Genomic DNA, 26,836 nt, shown 5'->3' with positions numbered 1-26,836 from the left:
CCTTGACTTTTTCCTGCTTTCAACATAGTTGCTTTGAGTTTCTTTCCATTTAATTTGATCTTGACTGGAGCTTGCTGCATATTGCTTTTATTATGTTTAGATATGTTCCTTGTATCCCTGATCTCTCCAAGACTTTTATCATGAAGGGGTATTAGATTTTGTCAAATGCTTTTTCAGCATTTAATGAGATTATCATGTAGTTTTCTTTTGCAGTTTATTTATATGGTGGATTACATTGATAGATTTTTGTATGTTGAACCATCCTTGCATCTCTGCACTGAAGCTGACTTTATCATAGTGGATGGTTTTGTTTGATGTGTTCTTGGATTCTTTTTTCTTTTATTTTTTTTGTTTTTTTTTATCTTGGATTATTTTTGCCAGTGTTTTGTTGAGTATTTTTACATCAGTGTTCATGAGAGAGATTGGTCTGCAATTCTCTTTCTTGGTTTAGTCTTTGTGTGGTTTCAGTATCAGGGTAACTGTAGCCTCATAAAAAGAGTTTGACAATGTTCCTTCTGTTTCTATTATGTGGAAAAATTTGAGGAGTATGGTTGTTAAATCTTCTTTGAAGTTCTGGTAGAACTTTGCATTTAAACCAGCTGGACTTGAGCCTTTTTTGTTGGGAGGTTTTGGTGACTGCTTCTACTTCATTGCAGGTTATATGTCTATTTAAATTGTTTATCCGGTCTTGATTTAATTTTGGTATGTGGTACCTATCCAGAGAATTGTTCATTTATTTTACATTTTCCAATTTTGTGGAACACAGGCTTTCGTAGTACTATCATTAAATTGACAATGTATTTTATTTTTAGAATTACAGAGAATATGTAATACTCTGCTAATATTTTTATACATGTGAACCACAGTCAATATAACATGGATAAACTAATAGATATGTTTGTTCAGAAAAAAAAGAAATTTAAGTGCACATTTGCTAAAAATGAAACATAAATAAAACATAAAAATAAAAAGTTGATATATTTATAATAACATTTCCTTTAATAAAAAACATTACAGAAGTACTGTAATAATATTTTTATGCCATGAAAGAATATATACAATGCTAAAATGTAGGCTCTTCAGAAATTAGTTTGGACTGCTATCCTATGCACAAAAGAAATTTAAAATCCAGATCTTAAAGTGATATTAGAAAGATAATAAACATTCTTCTGGTCTGGGCTTTGGAACAATTACAAATATGAATAATCAGATGTTTTCCTAATGTAAACTGACAGAAAGAAAACATGTTCTCTTGAATTCTTTTACCCAACTAACCAACTGTAACAGTCACAATTACATATAGCTTCATCATTTGACTTAGAAGGATCAAATAAAGTCAAATATTTCAGAAACAAGAGAAACATTGAGCTTCAGATCAATGAAAACACAATGAGTTTACATTGATTGGTTTTATAAAATAAGTAGAGTTATATTGCTACATTTCAACAAGAAACACGTTTTCAAAGCTGAAATGAAAAATCCAGTTAAAAATAAACTATTCTGAATATACTAACAAATTTGCTTCAGGAAAATGAATGCTTTTCCCTTCCTACACAAATTAATTTTGATAGGAATTAAATTGCACTGAGATACACTGACTGAGAGAGTAGGAAATAAACAAACTCTACGTTGCTGTTAGCACAGAAAGCAAGGAGCAGACACTGGGAAACCTGACAAAGGAATCACAGCCTACACTGAGACTCAAAATTCTTGGAAGTGAGCCCCAGTGAGGAACTTTCCCTGTGATCTGCTCAGAGATGTATCTGACATTAGGCTGTGATATGAGGCCAACAATAGACCTTGCTGCAGTTCATCATCCAACCAATAGTGTGTTCACTCACTGATTCATGCACAGCTGTTCACAGAGTGCTTGCCATGGCCAGGCCAATGGGTACCTGAGCCCTGACGAGGGGCCCCCAGCAAGGCCTTACCTGCTACCCATCTGGGGCCCAGGCACACACAGTAATGTTTCATAGGCCTAGGATATAAAACACTGTGCACGTTGCAGTATAGTGACATGAAACTTTCGTGGGTGGCTATGGTGTGGCATGGTGTGTGTGTGTGTGTGTGTGTGTATGTGTGTGCACACGCATGTATCTCTGTGTGTATATGAGTGGTTATGTGTGTGTGTGTTGGTATGTATACATGAACTTGTATGAGTGGGTGTGCTTGTGTTGAATATTTTCAGTAAAATCCAAATGTCTGTGTGCATAGCTATGGCTGTGTGTGGGTATGAAGTGTGCATGTGTGTATTTGTGTATATGTATATTTATAAGAGTTTGTGTAATGTATTTATGGTTTATGTGTCTGTGTTGATGAGTGGGTTCATGTGTCTGTGTGTCAGTGTGGAAGCATGTGTATGTGTGTGAATATGACTGTACATATTTGTGTGTGTGTGTGTGTGTGTGTTTGGGTATATATCTTCATGTATGTGTGCATATATGTATTTGATTCTGAGTGTGTATTTGTTCTTTTCAAACCACTCAGTGGAGACTTGTGTTCCTTGAGAAATGTGCCAGCAAATGAAATTCACAGATTTATTCATATTCCGAAGGCTAATATCTTATAGGCAATCTTCAATAAGCATATCTCACAAACAAGCTTTGATAGGAATTGGCTAAGCATCTGCGTTTCTAATCTCCAACAGGATTGGAAGGGCAGGTTCATGTGTTGAAAATCAAAAGCATAATCATATGCTTTGAAAGTTTACAGTCTTGTCAATAAAGCCAATCTCTCGCTTACTGATAAGAAGCTAGTTTGGGTACCACGGATTTACAGAAGTGGTGCTGATGATGAATGCTGGTACAACAACTGAGGGATCTTCGTAGGATGCCTGCCCTGATAGGAGGAAGCATGGCCATTGCTCTCAATGAGCTTGTGAAGGGAAAGAACTATATAGTGAGGAACAGATGCTCCAGCATGCAGATAAAATAGCATGCATCTCACAAGTCTTGCCTTCATTTTGGTGGTTTCCACTTCAAAACCCAAATGCTGCAAGAGTCACATGCACACAACATAACATGTGTATGTGAAAAATATCCTGCCAAGGTGTTGCTTATTTTTTTCATGTAAAATTTATCTTTCAACAGATTGAAAGCTATGATTGCTACACAATTGAAGATCCATTAATTTTTTTCTATATTAAGCATGCTTAAAATTAAAGGATGATCATAATCAGTGAATCATGATGAACACACTTGGGAGATATCTGTGAAAATAATAATTTTCATCACTGAATTTCACATTTGCCTTCTGCTAAAAGTTAGATAATAATGAAAATCTAAGCCAGGTAACTTATAACTTGTAACAATAGAACATGGAAATTTTATATAAATCACACAATGAATGTATATCTCACCAGTCTTCCATGTGAAGTGTTGGTTCTGAAGACTAGAATTTAGATGTTGAATATGGCACATTATCAATCTGTCTTTTCTCAGAGGAGATTGTTATTAGCAAGAAATAACCCTCAACATTAAGAATTAGCTGACCATTCTATTTTTATTTTGCAGAATGGTTACAACAGGCTTGTGAATCATCAGGTGCCAGTGTTTGGAGACTATTTACTACTGAAATAAAATATGGTGAGTCACATATGTGCAGACAGCCCTTTCACAGGCAGTGATGTATGTGAAGCAGACAGTAGTCTACGCTGATTTGTCTGTCCAGGAAAATTTGTCTGTCTCTGAGTATGGAATGCAGCCATTCTTCAATGTAATTACAGTTTATAGCAATGTGCTGAGCTATGTTATAATAATACAAACAAATACAATTTAGTAATCTGAGAAAACAGATACTCTGGGATGGAGTAATTACCATCATTTATAAAACCTTCTTCAAAGCTAAACTCTTCCTGTGATGCTAGTTCCTCTAAAATATGCGGAAGGAAAGAAGAAACCTTCTGTAGAGAAAGATCCTTGGTCCGATAATGTTGAAAATGATTTTAAGATATTTTTATCAGTTCTCTGAGAATTTCATACGTGTTGATCATATTCACTCTGCCTCCTCCAAGTTCTTCTACCAACACACTTTGCCTACTCAACTTTGTGATCTTCACTGTTATTTTTCCCCCACCTTATCCAGTCCAATTTGAGCTACACCATTTGCCTAAACAAGGGTGTTGAGACATCCCTAGCCATGCCACACACTCATTAAACTCTACTCCTCTTCTACCAATAGCTGTCAGTTGTCAATAGCTCTTCAACGGGGAGTGGAATTTTGTGCAAATCTTCTCACTCCAAGTTGGGGTTTTGTCTGGCTTGAGCTTGCCCAGGTCTTAGATTTTATGCATTCTATTACGACTGTTCTTAGCTGATAGGTGTAATTGCCCTGGTGTGTCCAGAATCACTTTTGTTTGTCATCTACCATATCTGTTTCTGACCTTTACCAACATATTGTCCCCTTTTTCACAATGATCCCTGAGTCTTGGGAGGAAGTAGTCGGTCATGGTAGAGAAAGAGAAGGCCGGGTTTCAAATGTTGGTATAGGTGCTGCGTTTGTGGCTCCATCTTACAGCATTTGCTTAGCATGAACAAAGCCCTGAGTTCAATTTTCAGCCCTAAAATAAATAAAATAACTGAAAAAAATGGGAAGAAGTTTATTTGTGAGAATTTCCTAAGAGACTAAACTGATATAGCTTGATATGTGGCATTACAGAAGGCCATGTTTCTAAGGGTCATTGTCCACACTGCCACCTTTCCTTTTCCCATGGTGTGGTGTGAACTCTCTGCAACATAATCACTGAACGCCATGCTCGACATTAAAAAGGTACTCCTATTGTGTCGTATCAAGGCACATATCTTTTCATCCTCCATGCTGATATTAAAGACTATATAAGGGCTCTGAGAAACCCAGGTGAATAGCTTTCTCTTTATAACAAAAGAATGAAAACGCCTACAGTCTGCATTAGAATGATTTCTAAACTCATTTTAAACACAGGGTGAGGGGAAGTCTGTTTACTTTTCCTTAACATCTAGCTATTAGCGTTTTTTGCACTAAAGAGAAGACAACTTTTAGGATTCTAGTTGTGTCCCATGGAGCCCATTCCAAGTCTCTTTCCAGCTGACTTTGTGCCCTGTAATGAGATCCAAGATGACTCTAGGCTCCTATCTAGAATCCTTTTCCATTCAGTCCACTACAATATGAAGCATTTAACCCCCTTGACCTGCAGTTCATGTCCACACGTGTAATTTGTAGAGATAAACAAGGGTGAATCTGAATAACACTTATTACTGTCTTCAAACTTATCACATACTGTATTAGTTGTGGAAAAAGTTCTAGAGAATATGAAAAGTCAGGTGAACATCTTTTAGCTTTCCCCACTGTAAGCATCTATTACTTTGTTATGGACTGATGGGGCAGGCAGGGGTTTGTAGCATGGTGCCTGTAGATTATAATCCAAAAGTGATTTGGATTAATGAAACTAGAGTACAGACACCGTGCAAGATGCAAAGCCACATTGGTGCACACGCCCACCAACACATCCAGTTTACCTTAGTGGATCAGTCACTCTTTTTTGTTTTCTTAAATTCAGAAAGCAGATGTTTGTGCAAAAGCAATCTAGTGCCTCGAAACCCACAGTTTATTACTTGCTGCGACTGAATTTTTTGGATGTTTTAAAGTAACTTCTGACGAATTTAATTAGCTAATGTGATTTACAGACATTGAGCTCTCAGAAAGTAAATTAAGGAATCATTGTTTTGGTCTAGCTTTCAAGCAATTCTGACATCACAGTCATAACATAAATAACAGATGAATGAGCCAAGCTGTAGTGGCAGAAGCCTGTTCAAAGAAAACCACTAACCCAGATTTCTACACAGGTGCTGAGGCAAAAATAGTCTGCCATCAAGATAAAAACCATCCTTAGAAAAGTATCTGTGCATTTTGTTTCCATGTGTGGTAAAACATCTAGATGTTTAGAAATAGTGAGATGTTTTAATGTCTCACTCAATATTTCATTGAAATGTCATTCATGAGTACCAAACCACGTTTTACAGAAATTATTAATCAATGCCCTTGGTTCATGGTATACTAAGTTTTGTTAATGTTCATAAAAGGATAATTGGATATTTTCTTTGTGGATCAGACACAGAAAATAATATATAGTAAGGGACCTTGAATTCAAATAAAATGAAAACCAAAAGAGGGTCTCCATGCATTCTCGGTGAGAGTTTCGGGTTTGAAGTGTACCAGAGTTTCCGTGCCCTGCAAACCAATGATGCCAAGTCAGAAATTACTACTCTCGGTCTGGAACCATGAGAGCCCTGAGGAGAAAAGATGACTGGATACCGCTCAGGGCTGGGACTGGGAGGAAGTTGGAGATGCATGAGGCACCATGACTCTTCCTATCTTCTAAATAGACAATACAAACAAACTGGGATACAGAGAGCTATTTAGTTTTCAAGTCACTATTACTTCTCAGGGTGACCTTTTTTCTTAAAATTCCATAATCAATCAGCAAAGCATGAATAACAAGCATGGTGTGTTGGGGGGTGAGGTGCTAACATTTTCCAGACTGGATAGATGTGGGCTAGAGGCAAATTTGATATCATAAAAGCATGTGCTCTGGTACTAAGCCATAGAAGCCTTTTTCTGTTGTCATAACTAACAATTATCTATTATTTTCTAAGAGTCAAAAATGAGTGGGTATAATTTTTTCAATATGGGTATTCTGGGCTATGGTAAATGTTTCTTTTTAGAGCAAAAGAAGGCATTTATTGTAGAAGAGATTAGAAAACAATCGGGCTACTAAAATTACCTATAGCTATATCTGTGTTTCCTTTATTTTAGAGATTATAAAATAATCACACCATTTCTGCTTCCTTCCACCTGAGCCCTTTCATATTCCTCTCCTTGCTCTCTCTTTTATTAACTGTTGTTCCATGCATATATATATATATATATACATGTTGTTCCATATATATATATATATATATATATATATATATATCCTTCATTGTCTGAATAATGTTACTTGTATGTGTGATTTAGGGATGATTACTTCATATTGGATAACCAATTGGTGTGCTCTTGCCTAGGGAAGGGACTCACAGCCTCAATATGAGCTACTGATATTTCAGGAGATGTTTTAAAATGCGTTTTAATTGCAGGTATAATTTGAGGAATTTCAATAAATTAATCTAAAATATAAATTTTATAATCAAAATTCTTTACTATTCTATGAAATTTTTATAATTGTCTTTGAGGTAATAATATTTTATTATTTAGATAAGAAGTTTAGGGTCCCTTAGAAACAGTCATTAAATAAATCCTCATGTTTTTTAGGGGGCACACACTGTTCTGTCTCATACATCAGACTAAGTGTATGATTTATAGTAAGATAAAGCAAATTTCTAGATAAAGTATGTCCTAAATGTATGACAGTTCATACTGCACTTATATCATGAATAAAATAAAAATTGGAGGTAAAGAATCTACTGTAAGGTAATTGTAGAATTACAACAAGAGATAAAATATTCATTTAGTTAGGCATGTAACTGTGACGAAACCTAGTTTTCTATAGTAACTATCTTCAGGCAGTTTGAGGTGAAATGAACTCTCTTTTTAAGTATAGGGCATTTAATTCAAAATATAGGTTAAATTTAGCATTGTAAGGAAGTTTTAGTCATTGAATTTTTATAATTTCTTCCCCCATGCTATAAGCTTGATAATCTTTGGTCTTGGATTAAGGCATGTGAATCCACTGGATTTTTGTGTAAGGGCTCTAAACCACTCTTCAACCTTTTTAATTATATTTTAAATTATGTTTTCTGGTTTGCTTATAAAGTAGTAAGTTTCAATATGCCTTCTCACTTTCTTAGTTTTGGCTGTCTGTCCTCCACATTTATTTTTCCCCGCTATCTTGCACTCCCATCCCTGCTAAAACAGTTCATCTCTTTATTTCTCTTTTCTGTGTTCATCACATGTGCCCTATCATCTCCCACATGGTCTCTCTTCTTCTTATTACATACACTTCTAAGTTAAATAAACAAAACTAAACATTAAATGTCTATGAGGTATAACATGCAGCATTTTACTTAACTGATTTTAAATAGATTTGAGACAACTTCAGAGAAGTCCAAGTCCTCAGCAATGGTTGAAGGCATGACTTAGGAAGTTCCAGGAATTAGAAATAAATTGATTGCTTTAGTTATGCTAAATGTACACTTTGTCAAACTGTTTCTTTTTTTTTCTTCTTTCCCCCCTCTCCAAGACAAAGAGCCATCAGGGTTCCCTTCACTATGTTAAGTCCAAGGTCCTCCCAGCTCCCCCTATGTCCTAGGGGGACACCTAGGAAGGTGAGCAACCAAACTGACAAGGCTCACAGTGAGCCCGTCCATGCTGTAGAGTTCATGTTCATTGCCGTTGTCCTTGGTTTCTCAGTCCTCCTCCACCGTCAGCCACATTCAGAGAGTCCGGTTTGGTCCCCTGTTCCATCAGTCCCATTCCAACTGGACTTGGTGGTCTCCCGTTAGATCTGTCATTCTAGGGTTGGCAGAGACTTGACTCTAGAGGGGTTCCCAGGTGTCCAGGAAGACGCCCCCAGCTAGGTCCTTGTGCAGCTGAGGAGTGGGTGCCAGAAATGTACAGATCCTATTGCCATACTCATGAATATCTTGCATATCACCATAGAACCTTCACCTGGCATTGGATGGAGAAAATGACAGAACCCCACATAGGAGCACCGGACTGAGCTCCCAAGGTCCCGATGAGGAGCAAAAGGAGGGAGATCATGAACAAGGAAGTCAGGACCGTGAGGAGTGCGTTTACCCATTGTCAAACTGTTTCTTAAATACTTATGTTTATATCCATAGACTAGTATTGGCTACAGCCTTAATAAAAGAAACTACTCTCTAGAATGACTACAGTCTATACAATTCTGGGGTAGACCAAGAACTGAACAAGTGAACAAGTTCAGTGCTCAATATTAAAAAGAACATTCATATCACCTACTCCAAAGTCCAGGAAATATCGTAGAACAGAATCAGAGAAAATGTATATGTAGTAGAATGGAAGGTAGCTATCTTGATGGCATAGTGTGAACATGACATTCATGAACTCACAGGGCTCTGGGCCCCTAAACATACAGTCACAGACTGAGGATTGGCAGTAAAAACATGCTAATGAGAGGTAGTCATTGTCTTCAGTGTCATAAGGACTATGTTTGGAGTGCTGCTTACTCAAGTCCATTCTGCAGCTCCGGTTGAGTCCAGTGGGTCACCAAGCGTAGTAGTTTCAATGACAATGGCTCCTATAGGCTCACATATTTTTATACTTCGTCATCAGTTGGTAGAAGGTTCAGAAAGAATAGGAGATGTGGACTTGTTGGAGTAGGTGTGTTAATGGCTTTGAGATTTCAAAAGCTCAAGCCAGGCCCAGTGTTATTCTGCCCTCCTTCTTGTCTACTAGAATATAAAGCTCTCAGCTACTGCTCTAGGACCATACTCTCTGCCATGATGGTGACCAACTAACCCTCCGAAACTGTATTAAACCCTCCAAACAAAAGCTGTCTTAGATGAGAGTCTCTTCACAGCAATAGAACCGTGACTAAGACCCCAAGGTAAAAACAAAAGTACAGACACTAAGGTGGGATGGAAACTTGGTGGATGAGAGGAATTTGGTGTTATGAGAAAGAGTAAGAAAGAGTAGGACAGGCTGCAATGCACAGACCCAGAAAGCCTTGCTAACAAGGAGGGCTCAAAGAGAGATGCATGAATTTCCCTGGGAAGGGGAATTAAAAGAAATCTCCTGTGTAAACTAGGAGTGGGGGACATGAGGCCTAGGCCCTCTGCATGTATGTGACAGTTGTGTAGCTTGATCTGTTACTGAGGATCCTAGCAGTGGGATCAGGACCTGTCCCTGAAGCTTGAACTAACTTTTGTGAACCTATTCCGCATATTGGATTGCCTATTCCAGAGTTGTTGAGGAGAGGAGATTGGTCCTGCCTCAACTTAATATGTCATGCTTTGTTGACTCCCATACAAGGCCCACCCCTTTCTGAAAAGAGACAGAGAAGGCATGGAAAGGGGGCTGCAGGTAGGGGAGGAGGGAATGGAAGAGGTGGGTGAAAATTGTGGTCAGGTTGTAAAATAAATGAGAAAGATTACTTAATAAGTAAGAAAAGAGTAGAACAACTAGTCAGGAAAAATAAAATAGAGAGAGAAAAGGTAGGAAAATGAGTACAATGAACATGGAATATACATGTACAATGAACAATGGAATATACATGTGTGAAAACGTCAAAAATAAACTAATTTAAAATATGAATAAATATGAATACAATAACTCAAAAAACCCAACCCATCATATATATCTAAATAATACCACAGTGAGAAATATTTATTCCTTCCCATGTCCATAAATTCCTTAAACAAGCAAATGTAATCAACTCTGGAAATATGCTAGAACAGTATATTAAATAATTACATACATAATATAATGGCATTAAATAAGACCTATAATATCTTTTATTTATTTATTTATTTATTTATTTATTTATTTATTTTGTTTTTTGAGACAGGGTTTCTCTGTGGCTTTGGAGCCTGTCCTGGAACTAGCTCTTGTAGACCAGGCTATAATATCTTAATTATGATAAATCTTCAAAAATTGATGTGGGATTTCCCTTTGTATGCTGTGAATACCATTGGTGAATAAAGAAACTGCCTTGGCCTGTTGATAGGGCAGAACTTAGGTAGGAAGGGAAAACTAAATTGAATGCCGAGAGAAAGAAGGGTGAAGTCAGAGAGAAGCCATGTAGCCCTGTCAGAGACAGACACTGGAATTTTGCTGGTAGGCCATGACATTGTGGTGATGTACATTTTAATGGAGATGGGTTAAATTAAGATGTAAGAGTTAGCAAATAAGAAGCTAAAGCTAATGGGCCAATCAGTGATTTCAATAATATTGTGCCTGTGTGATTATTTTGAGGCTGAGTAGCCAGAAACCAACAAGAGGCTCTCCTTACAACAAAAAATAATATTTATGTGACACTCCTTTAACATTAAAATATATCTAAATTGCTTGTCCATATTTGTTGTATCTGTATAATTTTAAATACAAAAATGAATAGCACAAAATTTATTTTTGCTTAAAATGTATTCCAATTAAACATTTAATTTACTTAAAAGAATGTATAAAATATCCTTTTTCAGATAAGGTCATACAAATTCAGCACAACAAAGTTGGTTAACACTTGAGATAATAGATTTGGGCATAATTTCTTTCCTCTATGTTTATAAGAAAAAAAAGCCTTCAAAAAAGTCACTGATATTTGAAAAAAGAAAGGAAAAATGAAAGGGAGGAAACAGAAGGCAAAATATACACCTCACTCAATGAGTGAGTCATAGTGTGTCTATGAATCAGAAAGCAGAAATAGATTTATGTGAAAGAACTTTGAAATTAAATGCAACATTCCAAGCTGTATAGCTTGAATCAGAATTCTGAGTAAACACATGCTTGAGCACAAGAAGCAAAGGTGATATCCCGAGCTCAAGAGGCAGAGAGTTGAGCAAATTCATGGCAAAGACTCAGACTCATGAAGATGGAGTCTGATTGAGGACCTGCTCTGAATAGAAGTAAAGAGAGACAGCAGATGAGGAAGCCACCTAGGATCAGAGAAGTGAACATGCTCACACAGAGAAAGCTGATACTCTGTCACACAGTGCATTTCTGGTACTCCTCCTTGGACACACAGAGTGATCTTCTATGTTGGCCTATGTTACTCTTCCTTCTCACTCAGAAGAAACCAGATAGCATTTCTGTCTTTCTCTCAGTCTCTCCCTCCCCTTCCCTCTCTCTTTCTCTCCCCTCTACATACTCACAGAAACTCATGAAAAGTATGAGATGAGAGGAAGGAAAGAGATATTTTGATTGAGGGAGCCTTTATGGGGCTAGCAAGAAACCTGACATGAGAGAAATTCCCAGGAATCCACAAGGATGACCCCAGTTAAGACCCTAAGCAATAGAGGAGCTGGGACCTGAATTGGCCTTGCCCTGTAGTCAAATTAATGAATATCTTAAATGCCACTGTAGAACATTCATCCAGCAACTGATGGAAGCTGAGGCAGAGACCCACAGTGGAGCAATGGACTTAGCTCTCAAAGTCCAACTGAAGAGTGGGAGGATAACAGTAAGTCCAGATGTATCAGCTTTCACAAGAATGTAGACACATAAGTCACTAAATACAGAGGAACTTTACAGAGACTAGATAGCCCCTCCCATGATATTATGACCTCTATGGTCTTCCAAACAGTAATCTGATAGCATCCCCCACACTCACATTTTAATAATTTTATTGGTGAAGAAGAATTCTATCTGTTTCTGTTGTTGTCTGCCTTTCATAGTGTCAGAACATGTAACTTTTAAGAAAGTTACCTCTCTGTCTCAATAACTTGTAAACTTACTAGCAAATCATCCAACCCAATATTTCTGTGTACTTCTGTAAAGAAGAGGGTTTCTTACACAGTTAATCTCTTGTGTATTTTAAACTATGTGGATTATGATAGTGTCTTTACTCCACAAGGGAATGGGTTTTACCTAAAATATCATCCTTAGGGCAGCAAGTCTATCTTGGGTTTAAGAAGAGTTGTTACAAACATTTTAGTAGTGAGAGATTTCTTTTTCCATTTAAGAAATATCACTCTGTTTGTAATATCTAACTTTGTATGTAACTTACTTTTTGGAATATTCTAAACTTCTTCAAATAAGACTAGAAATTAGAAGTAAAGGACAGAAGGGGGGGGCGTAGCTGATTTTGAGAAAATGTGCTTATAGCAGATGGTGTTTTCCTCCCTTCAGTGTGCCCTGGGTAACACAAAGGACCTGTGGGACTGGGCAAGATTATTAAGAGGATCTTTGAGCTAAAAATTTGTTGTGACTGAAACAAATGTTCAACAAAGGTTGGAAAATGTTAACTCCCAGATGAGAGATGTGGTTTAAAAAAAAACAATTGGAAACTCAAAATTTTTAAATCTTACTAGTTTTGCTACATGACAATAACTGGAATATCTACCTATAGAACACAACCCTAAAGCTAAGAAGAAAGAAAGAAAGTGAAAAATCAATGTTTCAGATATGATATCCAAAAATCCAACAAACAAGAGATTCTACATGCCCATTCCAATGCATGCACAGCACTATGTGCTCTGTATCGTTGCTGTAGCATCACTCGGGAGGGCTTCACACTACTTTCCATGTGACTTGATTACATCAGCTGGAAGGAAAGTTTCTTGTTTGAACAAGCACAGGAAGAAGTATGTTTTTTAAATAAGCCCATTTTGTGTATTTGGTTTCATAAAATCCTGAGCTGTTCTTAATGTTACATACAACAGTGAGAAAAGTTTAGATATTTCTGGTTTCTTTAGAATATTTTCTTACTTGGTTTTTTTTCTGTTTTGATACACTAAGTGCCTGGATATATTCTTGAAACTTACATATTTTAATTACATCATAATTGTTTAACCTTTCATTTTATACTTTTGTAATTTTATGCAAACAAGCAAAAACAACTCAGAGTAGCTGTAAAGAATGGATCAGTAGTGGCCACCTTTGCATGCTATGACATGAAGTAAAACTAAAATGTTCTCTGGAATGCCAGCAACCTTATAGGTGCAAACTATTTTCCTCTAACCATTTCTACCCACATGTATTCAGTGACAACAAAATACAAAGACCAATTATGCAGACATATCCTATACTTCCTCTAAATCATGTTGATATATACAGGGGCTTTGATATTAGGTACAAATGTCTAACTGAACCAATGCTAACAGAGTTGCTCTTCCGCTGCCTCACTTGGAAAACTCTGTCCCTATAAACAAGCCACTGTGTCCTTGCATATAAAAGTCAAGCACACCATGCTGTGCTGTGGGCTTAAGTCACTTATAGAATTATTGATTCTTGGTCTTTGCAGCCTCCTCATCTATGTAATAAACATTGCCATTCTTCATAGGGCATGTTAACCTGATCATTGAAATCATATGGAAAGAAAACATATGGAAATATTTACATGATTAAGTTTTAGAAAGGCCAGCATCTTTGTGACATATTTCTAATGCAATTATGTCATTTTAAAATAAATAATTTCTAATTTCATTACAAAATAAAATATTATTTTAGAAGCCTCACATGATATCAAAAAGCACTGTAATTTAAAATTTGGAGTCCATAAGAAGGTACTTTGAATGGTTTTTTCCCCTAGGCTATGTAAGAAGAAAGGTCAGTAAATTAAATGTGGAAGAATTTAGCACATCTTAGAAGATAGCAGACAGAATGTGACTCCTCCTTAAAACAAGATTATATTAGCATCTGTTGCGTACAAAAGAGGAGGAATCTTGAGATGACTCTGTATAAGTCAGGCCTAAGGGCCTATTGAAATCTGGGTCGGAGTATTGCCTGTTAGAGTTGTTTTTACCTATAGCATAGGAAAAAGGTCTATGCTAGAAAAGTTTAAGAAGGAGGTGGAGAAAATATTTGAAAAAGAGATTGGCTTGTAAAATGCTATACTTGGCTCATGAGCAAATTTGACATTGACTTACTTTAGTGTACCATCTTTGTCCATCAAGATGGCCAGATGCTTACCTGAATGAGTAGACTATCAAGTGCAGGATTCCTGCAGAGATTGGAAAAATAGATGTGTATTTTAAGATTTCTTAAATTTAGTTTGCAAGCATTTTTGTTGAGCATTTTTACATCTATGTTCTTAGGAAAAATGGTATGCAATTTTCTTTGCTGAGTCTTTATATTGTTGGATAATAGGTTAACTATGATCTCATAAAATGAATTGGGTAATGTTTCTTCTGTTTCTACTTTGTATATTGGTGTTAACCCTTCTTTGAAAGTCTGGGGGAGTTCTGCACTAAAAGCAATTAGCTTTTTTTTTGGTTGGGAGACTTTTAATGACTGCTTCTATTTCACCAGAATCATAGGCCTATTTAAATTGTTGACCTGATCATGAAGATCAAATGAGCACCACACAAGAGATACAGGCATGACTCAATCTCTGAAAATCAGTAAATATAATCCACTATATAAATGAACTCAACAAAGAAACACACTCGATCATATCATTAGATATAAAATATTCCTTTGACAAAATGTAACACCAATTTATATAAAAGTTCTGGAGAAATTAGGGACAGAAAGGACAAACCTAACCATAAAAAAGGCACTACAGCAAGTATATAGCCAACATCAAATTAAATGGAGAGAAACTCAAAGCAATTCCTCTAAAATGAGGAACAAGATAAGGTTGTAGACTCTCTCCATATTTATTTAATATAGTACTTGAAGTCTTAGGTAGAACACAAAGAAATCTGAAGAAGACCAAGGGGATACAAATTGAAAGGGAAGAAGTCAAATTTCTTTTTTTGTAGATGATATGAAAGTATATATAAGTGAATCTAAAAAAATCCACTGGGGAACTCCTACAGCTGATAAATATGTTCAACAAAGCATTTGAATGCAAAATTAACTCCACAAAATGAGTAATCTTCCTATACACAAATGACAAACAGATCCAGAAAGAAATTAGGGAAACATCACCTTTTATGATATCCTCAAATAACTAAAAACGTATTTTGCAGAAATTCTAATCAAGCAAGTAAAATTCTTGTATGATAAAACTTTAAGTCTTAGAAGAAAAAAATTGAAGGAGATATCAGAAGATGGAATTATCTTTCATGCTCATGGACTGGTAAGATTAACATAATAAAAATGGCCATCCTACCAAAAGATATCTTTAGATTCAGTGAAATCCCCATCAAAACTACAACACAATTATTTACAGACTTTGAAAGAAAATTCTCAATTTGTTTGGAAAAACAAAGAACTCCGGATAGCTAAAACAACGCTGAACAATAAAAGAGCTACTGGAGATCTCACTATTCCCAACTTTAAAATGTACTGCAGAGCAATTTTTATAAATCCCACATTGTACCAGCATAAAACAGATACATTGATCAATGGAATCAAACTTAATGCCCAAACATAAATCAACACATATATAGATACCTGATTTTTGACAAAGGAGCCATATGCAATAGAAGTATAATATACAGAATATATGAATAACTCAAGAAACTAGATATCAAAAAATCCAACAATCCAATTAAAAATCAGAAATAGAACACAGAATTTGCATTAGAGGAATCTCAAATAGCTAAGAAATACTTAAAACCATGTCAATATCCTTAGCCATCCTGGAAATACAAATCAAAACTACTTTAAGATTCCATCTTAAATCTTTTAGAATGGGTAAGATGAATAGCATAAATGAGGGCTCATGCTGATAAGGATGTGGATAATATCCAGAAAATGGACACAAACTAGATGTTCCTCAACATCAGAATGGATAAAGAAAATGTGCTACAGTGTAAACTTCCTGGGATCTATGAAGCTGACCCTTAAAGAGTACTAGTAATGGTGAATACGTAGTCTCAATTAGCTATCTAGTGTAGTCAGGCAAGGCTTCCAGTGAAAGGACTGGGTTAAAAAGAATTAAGTTGTTGGCCAAGGGGATTCCATAGAAACCCCTAAACAACCCAAGCTGTTTCTAAAACAAAGGATTGCCCCCTGCAAACTGAGAACAGGGTCTTATTTCAGAGAAACACACCCAAAATTTTGAACATGGAGAAGTTGAGCTGATGTTTTCATGGAATCTTCACCCTATGTTTTAGTTTATTTGAGTAGGAAGGTACTCAGCAGAAGAGGAGTGTGGAAGATTGCAAGATCCAGAGGTAAATGGAGGACACCAAGAGAAAAAGACCCCCTGAAACAATTAAGCAAGGCACATTTGAGCTCACAGAGTCTGAAGCAGTAAGCACAGGTCCTCCGTGGGTCTGCACCAGGTCCTCTGCATACATATTATTGCTATTAGCTTAGTATTTTTATGGAACTCCTAACTGTGAGAACAAGTGGCTCTCTAACTCTTGTGTATGATCTTGGAATGCTTTTCCTCCTGTTGACTTGCTGTGTCAATATTCAATATGACAGTTTTTGCTTTATCTTATATTTTATTTGGTCATGTTTGGTAGCTATCTCTTAGAAGCCTGTTCTTTTCCAATGAGAGGCATAAAATTAGTGGACCAGAGGGAAAGAGGGAGGGGAAATTATAATCAAGATGTATTACATTAGACAATGTTTTCAACAAAAGGAAAAAAACCCAATCCTGATAGCAGTGCCAAGGCACTCTGCACATATACAGTTGTGTGGCTTGGTCCTCTTATGGAACTGCTATCAGGGGAAGCAGGGGCTATTTGTTCCTACTCTATTACAGGCCTTTGGAACCCTACTTCTCACACTGAGTCACCTTGCCCAGCCTTAACACATGGGGAGATGCTTAGTCTTACTGCATCCTGATATGCCAAGTTTTGTTGATACTCATTGGAGCCCTGCCCTTTCCTAAACAGGAAAGGAGGAACAGTGGATTGGGGGATGAAAACAGAGGGGATGGGGGAGGGACTGGGAGGAGAGGAGTAAGGGAAATCTGTGGTTAGGATGTAAAACAAACAAACGAATGAATGAATGAATGAATAAATAAATAAATTTATCTACCAAAAAAAAAAAAAAAAAAAAGGAAAAGGAAAAAAGATTGGCCTGGGAACTTCAAGATTCTAGGCTGTTACAAGTGAAAGCATGCACATCTGGTGAAAAACTGCTTCTAATGATACAATGTGCATGCTAAATCTGTTCATAAATTACCACCATTACTACAAAGTGACCATTTGATTATTTGGACACTTGTTTTCTAGTTTCTGCGAAAGATATCTCATTCTAATAGATCCTTGCTGCCTCTTTTCTTTCCCTGTGTTCTAGGCTATGTCAATCAATTAGCAATGCTAAAGCAGTCCAGTTTTAGCAGTGATAAAACATACTGCTAATATACTTCTTCTCAAACTAATAATGCTTTTAGCTATGTTTAAAGTCATAGGTCTGTTATTTTTATGACTATTTAGTGAATAACAAGTGCTAATATTAGATGATAATAAATTTTTCAAATAAAACGAAAATAGGATCACAGCACCATAGCAACAAAGCATCACTCAGCAGGTAACAAATTCCTACAGCTCTTTGCTTACTTCTATTAACTCCCACGGGGTTACATCATGATTGCTTACATGAAAAGTGAGTGCTTTTCATAACAGCAGTCTGAGGAAATGCTGGGAAACATTTAGCCATCAAGAATTTGATGAGCTGGTGCCAGCTTATGGGTCGTCCTTTCCTTACTGCAATGAATGTTACGTCATATTTTGCAGTTGACGACGCTCTCCTTTGCAGGCTGAAACTCCTGGAAAATGCTCATCTCCTCCCCCAGGGAGTGCAAAGGCACTGGTTACCTCCCACTCTGTCTTCCCACATACGAACATCACTTGTGTATGCTTGCGGGTCCTTGTTTAATACATTATTTCTCCTACCTGTTCATCTGCATAAAACACTGATATAATTTCCTCTTGAAATTATATCAAAATATAATATATATATTATATATAATACATATTAAATATAGCGTGGATCTCATGGTAATGCTACGTATGTATCTTTTATATAATTAAATATATTTGCACAAGATATTTTTGGGCAAAGTTTTATATTCTTTATGTTTTAAAATGTTAAAATTTTTAGTACATGAAAATCAAGCTTCTTTCCCCTCCCCATACTGAAAGTACCTTAGTCTTTTTCCAGTTCCTCTACATCTGCTTACACGCCTAGGTGATAGTTTTGTATTCCAATTTCAGAGGTGGGACTATCCTCTAATAAGCAGAAAATGAGATATTTTCTACTTGTTTTTATCATAAGAAGAAACTTTTACTTTTTTCTACAAGCAAATTCTCTATCCTTCACTTGTTTTTACAAGCAAATCTCTTTATGTTTACAATATGGATTTCCAATATGTCAAACTGAAACTAATATTTTTAAATGTTCAATTTTAAGAAGGATGATTATCAGCAAGATAAATGTCTAATATAATTGAGAAAGGAAAGAACCTGGTTCATGTATATATACACGTATATACACATGTGTATATTAAAGTTCAACTTTCTACCATATAGCTAACTTCAAGTGTTAACTACAGTGCATATATAACTGTATTTGTGATATATATATATAAATGTATAAATAGTATGAAATAACAATCTAGCAATATTATTTAATATTTTCTTGATGAATTCCAAAACCATGATAAAAATGTATAAATATTGTATGTTTCAGAATATATTCCTAGGCATTCTTTTTCAACTTCCTTCATTGTTCTTTTTCATTATTATTGATTTGAGATATTAATATAACCTGTTTTGATCATATTCAGAGTCTACTATTATTGTTAAATGTATATAATATTAAACTGACTCCTGATGAATTATCCTTATACCCATGAAAAATGTTATATCTCAGTCCTCATCAGAGAAGTTTCCATATGCAGTAGATGGTGACTAATGCAGAGACTCACAACTAGACAAGGTACAGAGAATAAGAGATTATGAAGTGCCCATTCCTTAATGAGACACTAATTCACCCTCCTCCCAAGACTCAAAGAAAATTGTATAAAAGAAGCCAGAAAGAATTTAAGGGTCGGTAGCAGTGGATGGCACAGTAGGGCAACTGCACATGTAAATTCACTGTGTCTTAGTTAGGTTTTTGATAATGGTGAAGAGACACCATAACCATGGCAACTCTCATAAAGGAAAACATTTCAGTGGGGAGGGAACTCACTCACAGTTCAGAGGTTCAGTCCATTATTGTCATGGTGAGAAATGGCAGGTGGCAAATGGGCAGACATGTGCTAGAGAAGTAGCTAAGAGTCTTACATCTTGCAGACAACGGGAAGTGAGTGGGTGTGGTTTGAGCATAGATGAGACCTCAAAGCCCACCTCCACAGTAACATACTTCTCCTACAAGGACACACCTATTTCAACAATGCCCCACCTCCTAAGAATGCCACTCCCTTTGGGGACCATTTTCTTTCAAACCACCACATAGTGGTTATGAGTATGTACAACACCATGCAAGATTAAATTTAGGATGGAGAATGAAGGTGGGCTGAAGTCCTACTCATAGCTGAGGACTTATAGGTCACTAATAGCAGCTAAGAGAGAAACAGTCAATCTTCTTCATGAGTATTGGTCTTGGTAAGTTGACCACACTCCAGAAAAGGTCTACACTGATCAATGTTTTTGATTTGCTCTTTTTACTTTTATTGAATTAACTTAAATGTCATATTTATGAGACTAGTTAAAGAGATACACAACTATACAAAGGCATAAATTAAATGTGTACATATGCATAAATCTGCCCGGGGGGGAGGGAGAAATAGAAAACACTATTCTGAGTGAGGTAACCCAGACCCAAAAAGATGAACATGGGATGTACTCACTCATAATCGGTTTCTAGCCATAATTAAAGGACATCGAGCCTATAATTCGGGATCATTGAAAAGATAGTAAGAAAAACCTCCCCCTGGCGATGGATGAAGAAAATGACTGAGCCCCCACATTGGAGTACCGTACTGAGCTCCTGATGAGAAGCAGAAGGAGGGAGAACATGAGAAAGAAAGTCAGGACCGTGAGGGGTGCGTTCACCCATGGAGACGGTGGGACAGAACTAATGGGAGATCACCAACTCCAGTTGGAATGGGACTGATGGAACATGCGACCAAACCAGACTCTCTGAATGTGGCCAACGGTGGAGGCTGACTGAGAAGCCAAGGACAATAGCGATGGGCTTGGATTCTTCTGCATGGACGGGCTCTGTGGGAGCCTTCTCAGCTTTGTTGATCACCTTCCTGGACCTGGGGGAAGTTGGGAGGACCTTGGACTTAACATAGAGTAGGGAACCCTGATGGCTCCTTGGCCTGGAGAGGGAGGGAGTGGGGGTATGGGTGGAGGGGAGGGGAGGAGATGGAAATTTTTAATAAAAAAATAAACCATGAAAAAAATATTTACTTACTTGCATATACCTGCCTACTGCTTTAATTTACACAAAACTCTGGTTGAGATTATATGAAACGCAAGTCAAGCAAGACAGACTTGTCAACTTACAGATTCTAACAAAGTACTCAGTATTATGACTTCTTATTTAGGTCACTAAAATCTTTTATTGGAGAAGGTCAATAAAATTGTATGTTTTTCTGTTATCAAAGACTAATATCTTTATAATAATGATGCCATGAACCTGTCACAACAGCATTGCATGATAGAAGGCAACTGATTTGTAGTTGAAGAAATTCCTGCACATGTAGATTTGAGGAAAATGCTAATGGAAAGTAACTAGCCATGTAAATATTTTTTCAGAAGAATCTTCAAAGATGTAGAGTTATCAGTGAGCTTGCATGTTGCATAAATAAAAGTCAAAACATGTAATAACATCGGAATGGGACAACTCTACTAGAAAGAAGAAGTCACAGAATTAGCAGGGGCAAGGGGGAAACCACATTTATATGGCACACATGGATCACAAATGTGGCCAGATTGCATTTGCCTTACTTGTTTTTCTGCTGAATTTGGTCAGTCATTTCAATAGTTAAACTACAATCAGACAAACATTGTCAAGCAAGATGATAAACGATAATGATACAATGGTGGCCCAGAAATAAATTTCCAACTTTGTCTAGTATATATGTTTTAGTGAGTAAGATAGAAATGAAGTTATTACAAGGTATAATATATGAGAAAGTGATGCATGTCATAGATATTTATTATATAAGTAGGTTAACATAGCCTATAGTCTATGCCCTATATATATATATATATATATATATATATATATATATATATATGTATCAAAGACATATTACAATTAATGATATATGGGCTGAGAAAGTTCCACATATATATATATATGTATATATATACATATATATGTAAAAATATGTATGTAGAAAAATATGCAAATAAGTATCTATGCATAAAATAAAAACTAGTGAAAAAAGTGGCCATGTATTTGAAAGAGAATAGGAAATAGTACATGAGAGAGTTTTGATGGAGGAAAGGAATGGGACAAATTTGTATTTGTATCATAAATGCATTTATATTGTATGTATGTATATATACACAGATATACATATATATATATAATATTCCAAATAAAAAAGACTTATTACTGTGTCTGTTTTACCTCATAACGTCACCTAAAGGTATTTCTATTATAATATATTTAAAATATCAATTTCTCCAATGCTTTATTACTTTTAAACCCTTTGCATGTATAATCCTGTTTGATATTCATAAGAGTTGTGACTGAAGTGAGCAAATTATGTTCATTTTTATTTTAAAGTTCAATAAACTGATGCTCTAAACATTTAAGTACCTTATCTAAAGCTATACAATGAAATTGTGATACAAACGGACCTGTCTTCAATACACATATGTTTATCTGGTCTGCTCCTAACTAAATAGACTGAAATGCCTTATTCAGCTTAGGACTAAATATTTTATTAGAAAACCAAAGGGACAAAGAATATAGCATCATCAATCTTCAGAATGAGATCTATTTAGATAGGTTTACAGATGAGACTCAAATACTAACTGTGCATCTGCAATTAAGAAATACTCAACCTAGTGTGCCATTATTCTATAATTGTGTCTTGATGAAGATTTATGTTGGGACTGGACTTGTAACTAGAAAATGTGGCCCGACCTTAATGCTGTGCACTTAGGGAATTCTCTGATATTTCTCCTTTCCGGCTTCCAATACCACTACTAATCAGTGGATCTTATCTGCCAGCCACCTTCTCTAATGTTTTCACTGAGTTTCTTCATTTGCAGAATAATCTCAGTTATCTATTCTCTGGGCTGAGAATCTTTCCAAGATCTTCCGGGGACTTTACTCAGCATTCTCTGAATATATCACCATCAGTCTCAAGACTCTTGGCACGCTTTCTACTGAAGCACTTGTTTCTAGAACGCTCAATTGTCAGCCTTAAGACTTCATGCATTTATGTTCTTCTGTTTCTTAGGAAATCAGAAGAGAATTCTATTTAACTTGCAGCTGAATTTTCCACCTTACTAAATGAGCATCATCAAATTGTATGGTGAGTATACATTTCTAAATTTCTAAGTTAACTTATATCTAACTCTATTAATATTATCATATACTATATTGTATCTGCTAGAACCTGACAAACTACCACATAAAAGGTACTTGTTATTTTAAAATACTATCATTGCCTTACTATAAATAATATATATTCAATCGCATCCTTTTTATTCTATTTTACTATGTTTTCCTACTAATTATAAATTATCAAAATACATGTCAAGGGGTTAAAACAGTGGATGGTGACATAAATCATGTATTTTTGTTTGTACATTTTTTCTTATTAGTGTTTCTGGCTGTGGACTGGTGTATACTATGCAACCAGCTTATGATGAATGCTTGTGTCAGACTAGTATAGAAAGTGCCAACATGCCAGTTCTTATAACAAATGTCTTGTGTTCTCTATTTGTTTAAGATTTGTATCAAATCTACACATAGATAATTAATGTACAACATGAATTTCCTTCCAAAAAGTCAGTAGATATCAAAGATATGAAACCGTTTATAAAATTAAAAAAAAATCACTTACAGGAACCAGGAATTTTTTAATCTCCTCCAAGGCGTGACTCATCCGTGAATAAGCTTCCCCAGGTGGAGCAAACACTTCAATTAATACATGCAGCTCGTCGCTCAGGTGTGCATATTTGGCCTCCCCACTCTTCCTCAACTCTTCTTCCTGTGAAAAGAATATTTTTAGAAATACAGATTTACTCATTTTCATTGATTTCACATTTCCTGAGATTATGACAAAGGACCACAATTTAGGTAAATTTTCCAAAAGTAGAAAGAAATTCTTAGAGAAATGATAACCTGATGCAAGCCAGTTAACAATTTTCAAATCAGTCTTCAGAGTTGGAATCATCCACAACAGAATTTAATCAGCTAGGTGAAATGTTAAGCTTCTGAAGGCAAGATACCTAAGTGCCATTAACCCTTGCACATACATTGTGATAATTTTGAAGGTCAAGCTTCCTTTGTATGATATATATATATATAGGTACCTGCTGTTCTGGTAGATGATAGAAATTGGGTTATCAGAACACATATTGGGCAGATTACATTCATCTGAATTCATTTGTAAATCCAGCTCTTCTATTGCACACACACACACACACACACACACGTACACGCAAACATACTCATGTCAAGAGCAGAGCTTAAAAGAAACCTGCATTCAAGCTGCCTGTTTGTTGGTTTAGCTACCTTTCTTCAGCCTTATATGGTGCATGGCATAGCCTAGGGAATGGGTCCACCTCAAGGATTTGTCCACAGGCCTATGAAAGACTCAAGCAAGACTCCCTTCCCAGGTGATGCTTCATTGAAGCAAGCTGGCATTTAAAAATCAGGCATCACACCCTAATTTACTAAGGATCCCTTTCAAGAAGTCCAAATAAACCTTAAAAGAGCACACTATGTGACCTGAAGCAGGCATACTGCTACATGAACCTGGAGGGTTGGAGCAATGTACATCAGGGGACACCTCCAGCAAAGGGAGAGTCCACCTACTGAATCACCTGTGCTCAACTTGATTTATTAGAAAATAATGAGTAATAAGTACTTTCCTTGAAGCAGAATAAACTAAAATTAATATAGAATATTAGACAAGAGAATGACTAGAATTTCTTCTATCCTTAAAATTTTGTGACTCACCTATGGCTTGCATTCAGTTCTGATACTAAGTGTTTGAAAATACTGTTTCCCAATTTGTCTTCTGTGATGAATTTCCAGGATAAGAAACTTTGAAAAGCGCAGAGTAGAAAAAAAGGAAAGAATTTTGGGGACTGTGCAGTCAAGATGTGAATTAATGGCCACGGTGTTTTCTATATGTGGTATGTGAGCCTAGATACTTAATTGTGTGAGCTTTAGTATTTCGTCTGGAAAACAGGATAAACTAGGTTGCTGTAGTGACACATGCCTATAACATGCTACATTGGAGCTATAGCAAGGGAAGACAGCATTCCAAATCTAAATGGATGAAAGACTGAGCTCTTCTCCCACCTTACATGAATAAAAAGACAAATAATAAACCAGTAAGCCAGCTTTAGATTTCTATACAAAAATGACACTTGGTAATGCAGATATGTTTCAAATATAAATATCAAATAAATACCATACAGTTAATACCAGAGAAGTGAAAGTTTTTGTTTCCTCTGGCAAGGAACAAATCACTTGATTATTGTTTTCACATGTGGGTTTTCTTTTTATGATTTTTAAAAATATTTTTTATTAAATTTTATTTAACTTTTCTTGATTCTTTTGGATTTTACATGATGAATCCTGAGCTCACTTATTTTCCCATCCTCTTGCCCATGAAATCTCCTCCCAAACAAACAAAATTTAGAAGAAAAACCAAATGAAACAAAAAGGCCCCCCCAAAGAAGAATCTCATCATGGAAGCTGTAATGTGTCTCATTGAGTCACATAGTTTACCTTTTAGTCCATTGATCTTATAAATGTTCGTTGTTATGAGTTATTGGTCTTGTTTGAGACCTCTGGCTTCTGCTACTAGGGTTCTCTCTAGGGTTCTTAGTGGATTTCCTGTTGTCCTTTGTTCTGGAGATTCTGCAATTTTGGATCTGTAGGTTTGTCCTCTTGAGAAACATGGCTCCAACAGTTCTTAGATAGGGTGGATTTGGGGTGAGCTAACTCAGAGTCCTGGTTCTGGACTGGGTTTGAGCTGGATTCATGCACAAGCTTTCTCTCACCATTACTAGGCTAGATAGATCTCTAGCACAGCCTCAACTATTCACCCAATGCAGCCTACAGCAAGGGAGTGGCCAACTCTCTTGTTCTCAGGTCCTCACATCAGGCTCACGGCACCCACAACACCAGGGCCAGTTCTACTGTTTGGTCCAGGTGAAGTGCAAGGCCATCTCTCCTGACTGCTCTAGGGGTATGGGGGCAGGATCAGCTCTCCTACTCTCCTACCCTCAAGCCTGGCTTACCTGAACCCCCAATAACATGGTTAGCTCTAGTGTGCTCTCCCGGTGGAGTGTGGGGCTTCGATCTCCTATGTGATGCAGCTATTTAGGGGCAGGGATAGTTCTCCCACTCTGTGACACCAGGACTAGAACTTTGGTTTGTTTCAGGTAGCAAGAGGCAGACAGGGAAGGGTATGTTTCCCTCACTATGCCGTCACATGGCAGATGGAAGACTATGGAGTGGGTGGGTGGGGTCAGCTCTGTTGCTCCCATAGGTCTGGCTCACCTGCATACAGGATCACAGGGTCGGCTCTAGTGTGCCTAGGTGAGTTGCATACTTGTTATGATGGGTGGGGCCAGTTCTCCCGCTGCAGTATCCAGATTGGGGCCAGGGGCCGCTATTCCAGGACCAGTGAAGGGAAAAGCTGGCTTGGGATCTACACACTTGTGGTTCCTGTTGATACCTCTGTGCTAACACTGGCCATGGACATTGTCACAGAACCCAGTTGCAGCAGGCCCACGGACTCAGACATGGCCCTATGCAGCAGTACTTGCCTAAATGTCATCATGGCACAGTGGTAGCATAGGGCACCCAGATCAGTATGGCGCTGGTGGCATCAAGGACCCCCGATAGCAACATGGTCTCAGATGTCTGACTGGACCCTGTGTATCTGCAAAGTTCTTGACAGTAACAGAAGCCATGAACTTTACCCCAGACTCCAGAGGCTGCAAAGCTATGGACCCAGACATACCATAGGCAGAATCCCATGCCTGGAGTTCTCCAAGGCCCCACATGGCAGCACAGGCTACCCAGATCAATATGGCTCCAGCATCAGAATGGCCCTTGGACAGCATCCCCAAGGTCATTGGTGGTCACATGGGCCATG

General features: G+C 36.8%; 1 protein-coding gene across 1 annotated transcript in view; it reads right to left on the bottom strand.

Moving 5' to 3' along the window:
• The window catches only part of Khdrbs2 (KH RNA binding domain containing, signal transduction associated 2), a 415,186-nt gene that overhangs the window by 184,837 nt on the left and 203,513 nt on the right, over window positions 1–26,836 (bottom strand). Inside the window, exon 4 of the mRNA XM_038343217.1 lies at window positions 23,558–23,704. Coding sequence (XP_038199145.1) covers window positions 23,558–23,704 — 147 coding nt within the window. The remainder of the gene's footprint in view (window positions 1–23,557; window positions 23,705–26,836) is intronic.

The sequence above is a fragment of the Arvicola amphibius genome, chromosome 9, assembly GCF_903992535.2.
Source record: "Arvicola amphibius chromosome 9, mArvAmp1.2, whole genome shotgun sequence".
Classification (NCBI taxonomy): domain Eukaryota; kingdom Metazoa; phylum Chordata; class Mammalia; order Rodentia; family Cricetidae; genus Arvicola; species Arvicola amphibius.
The sequence above is the reverse complement of the archived record's forward strand: the minus strand, read 5'-3'. Positions and strand labels throughout refer to the sequence as shown.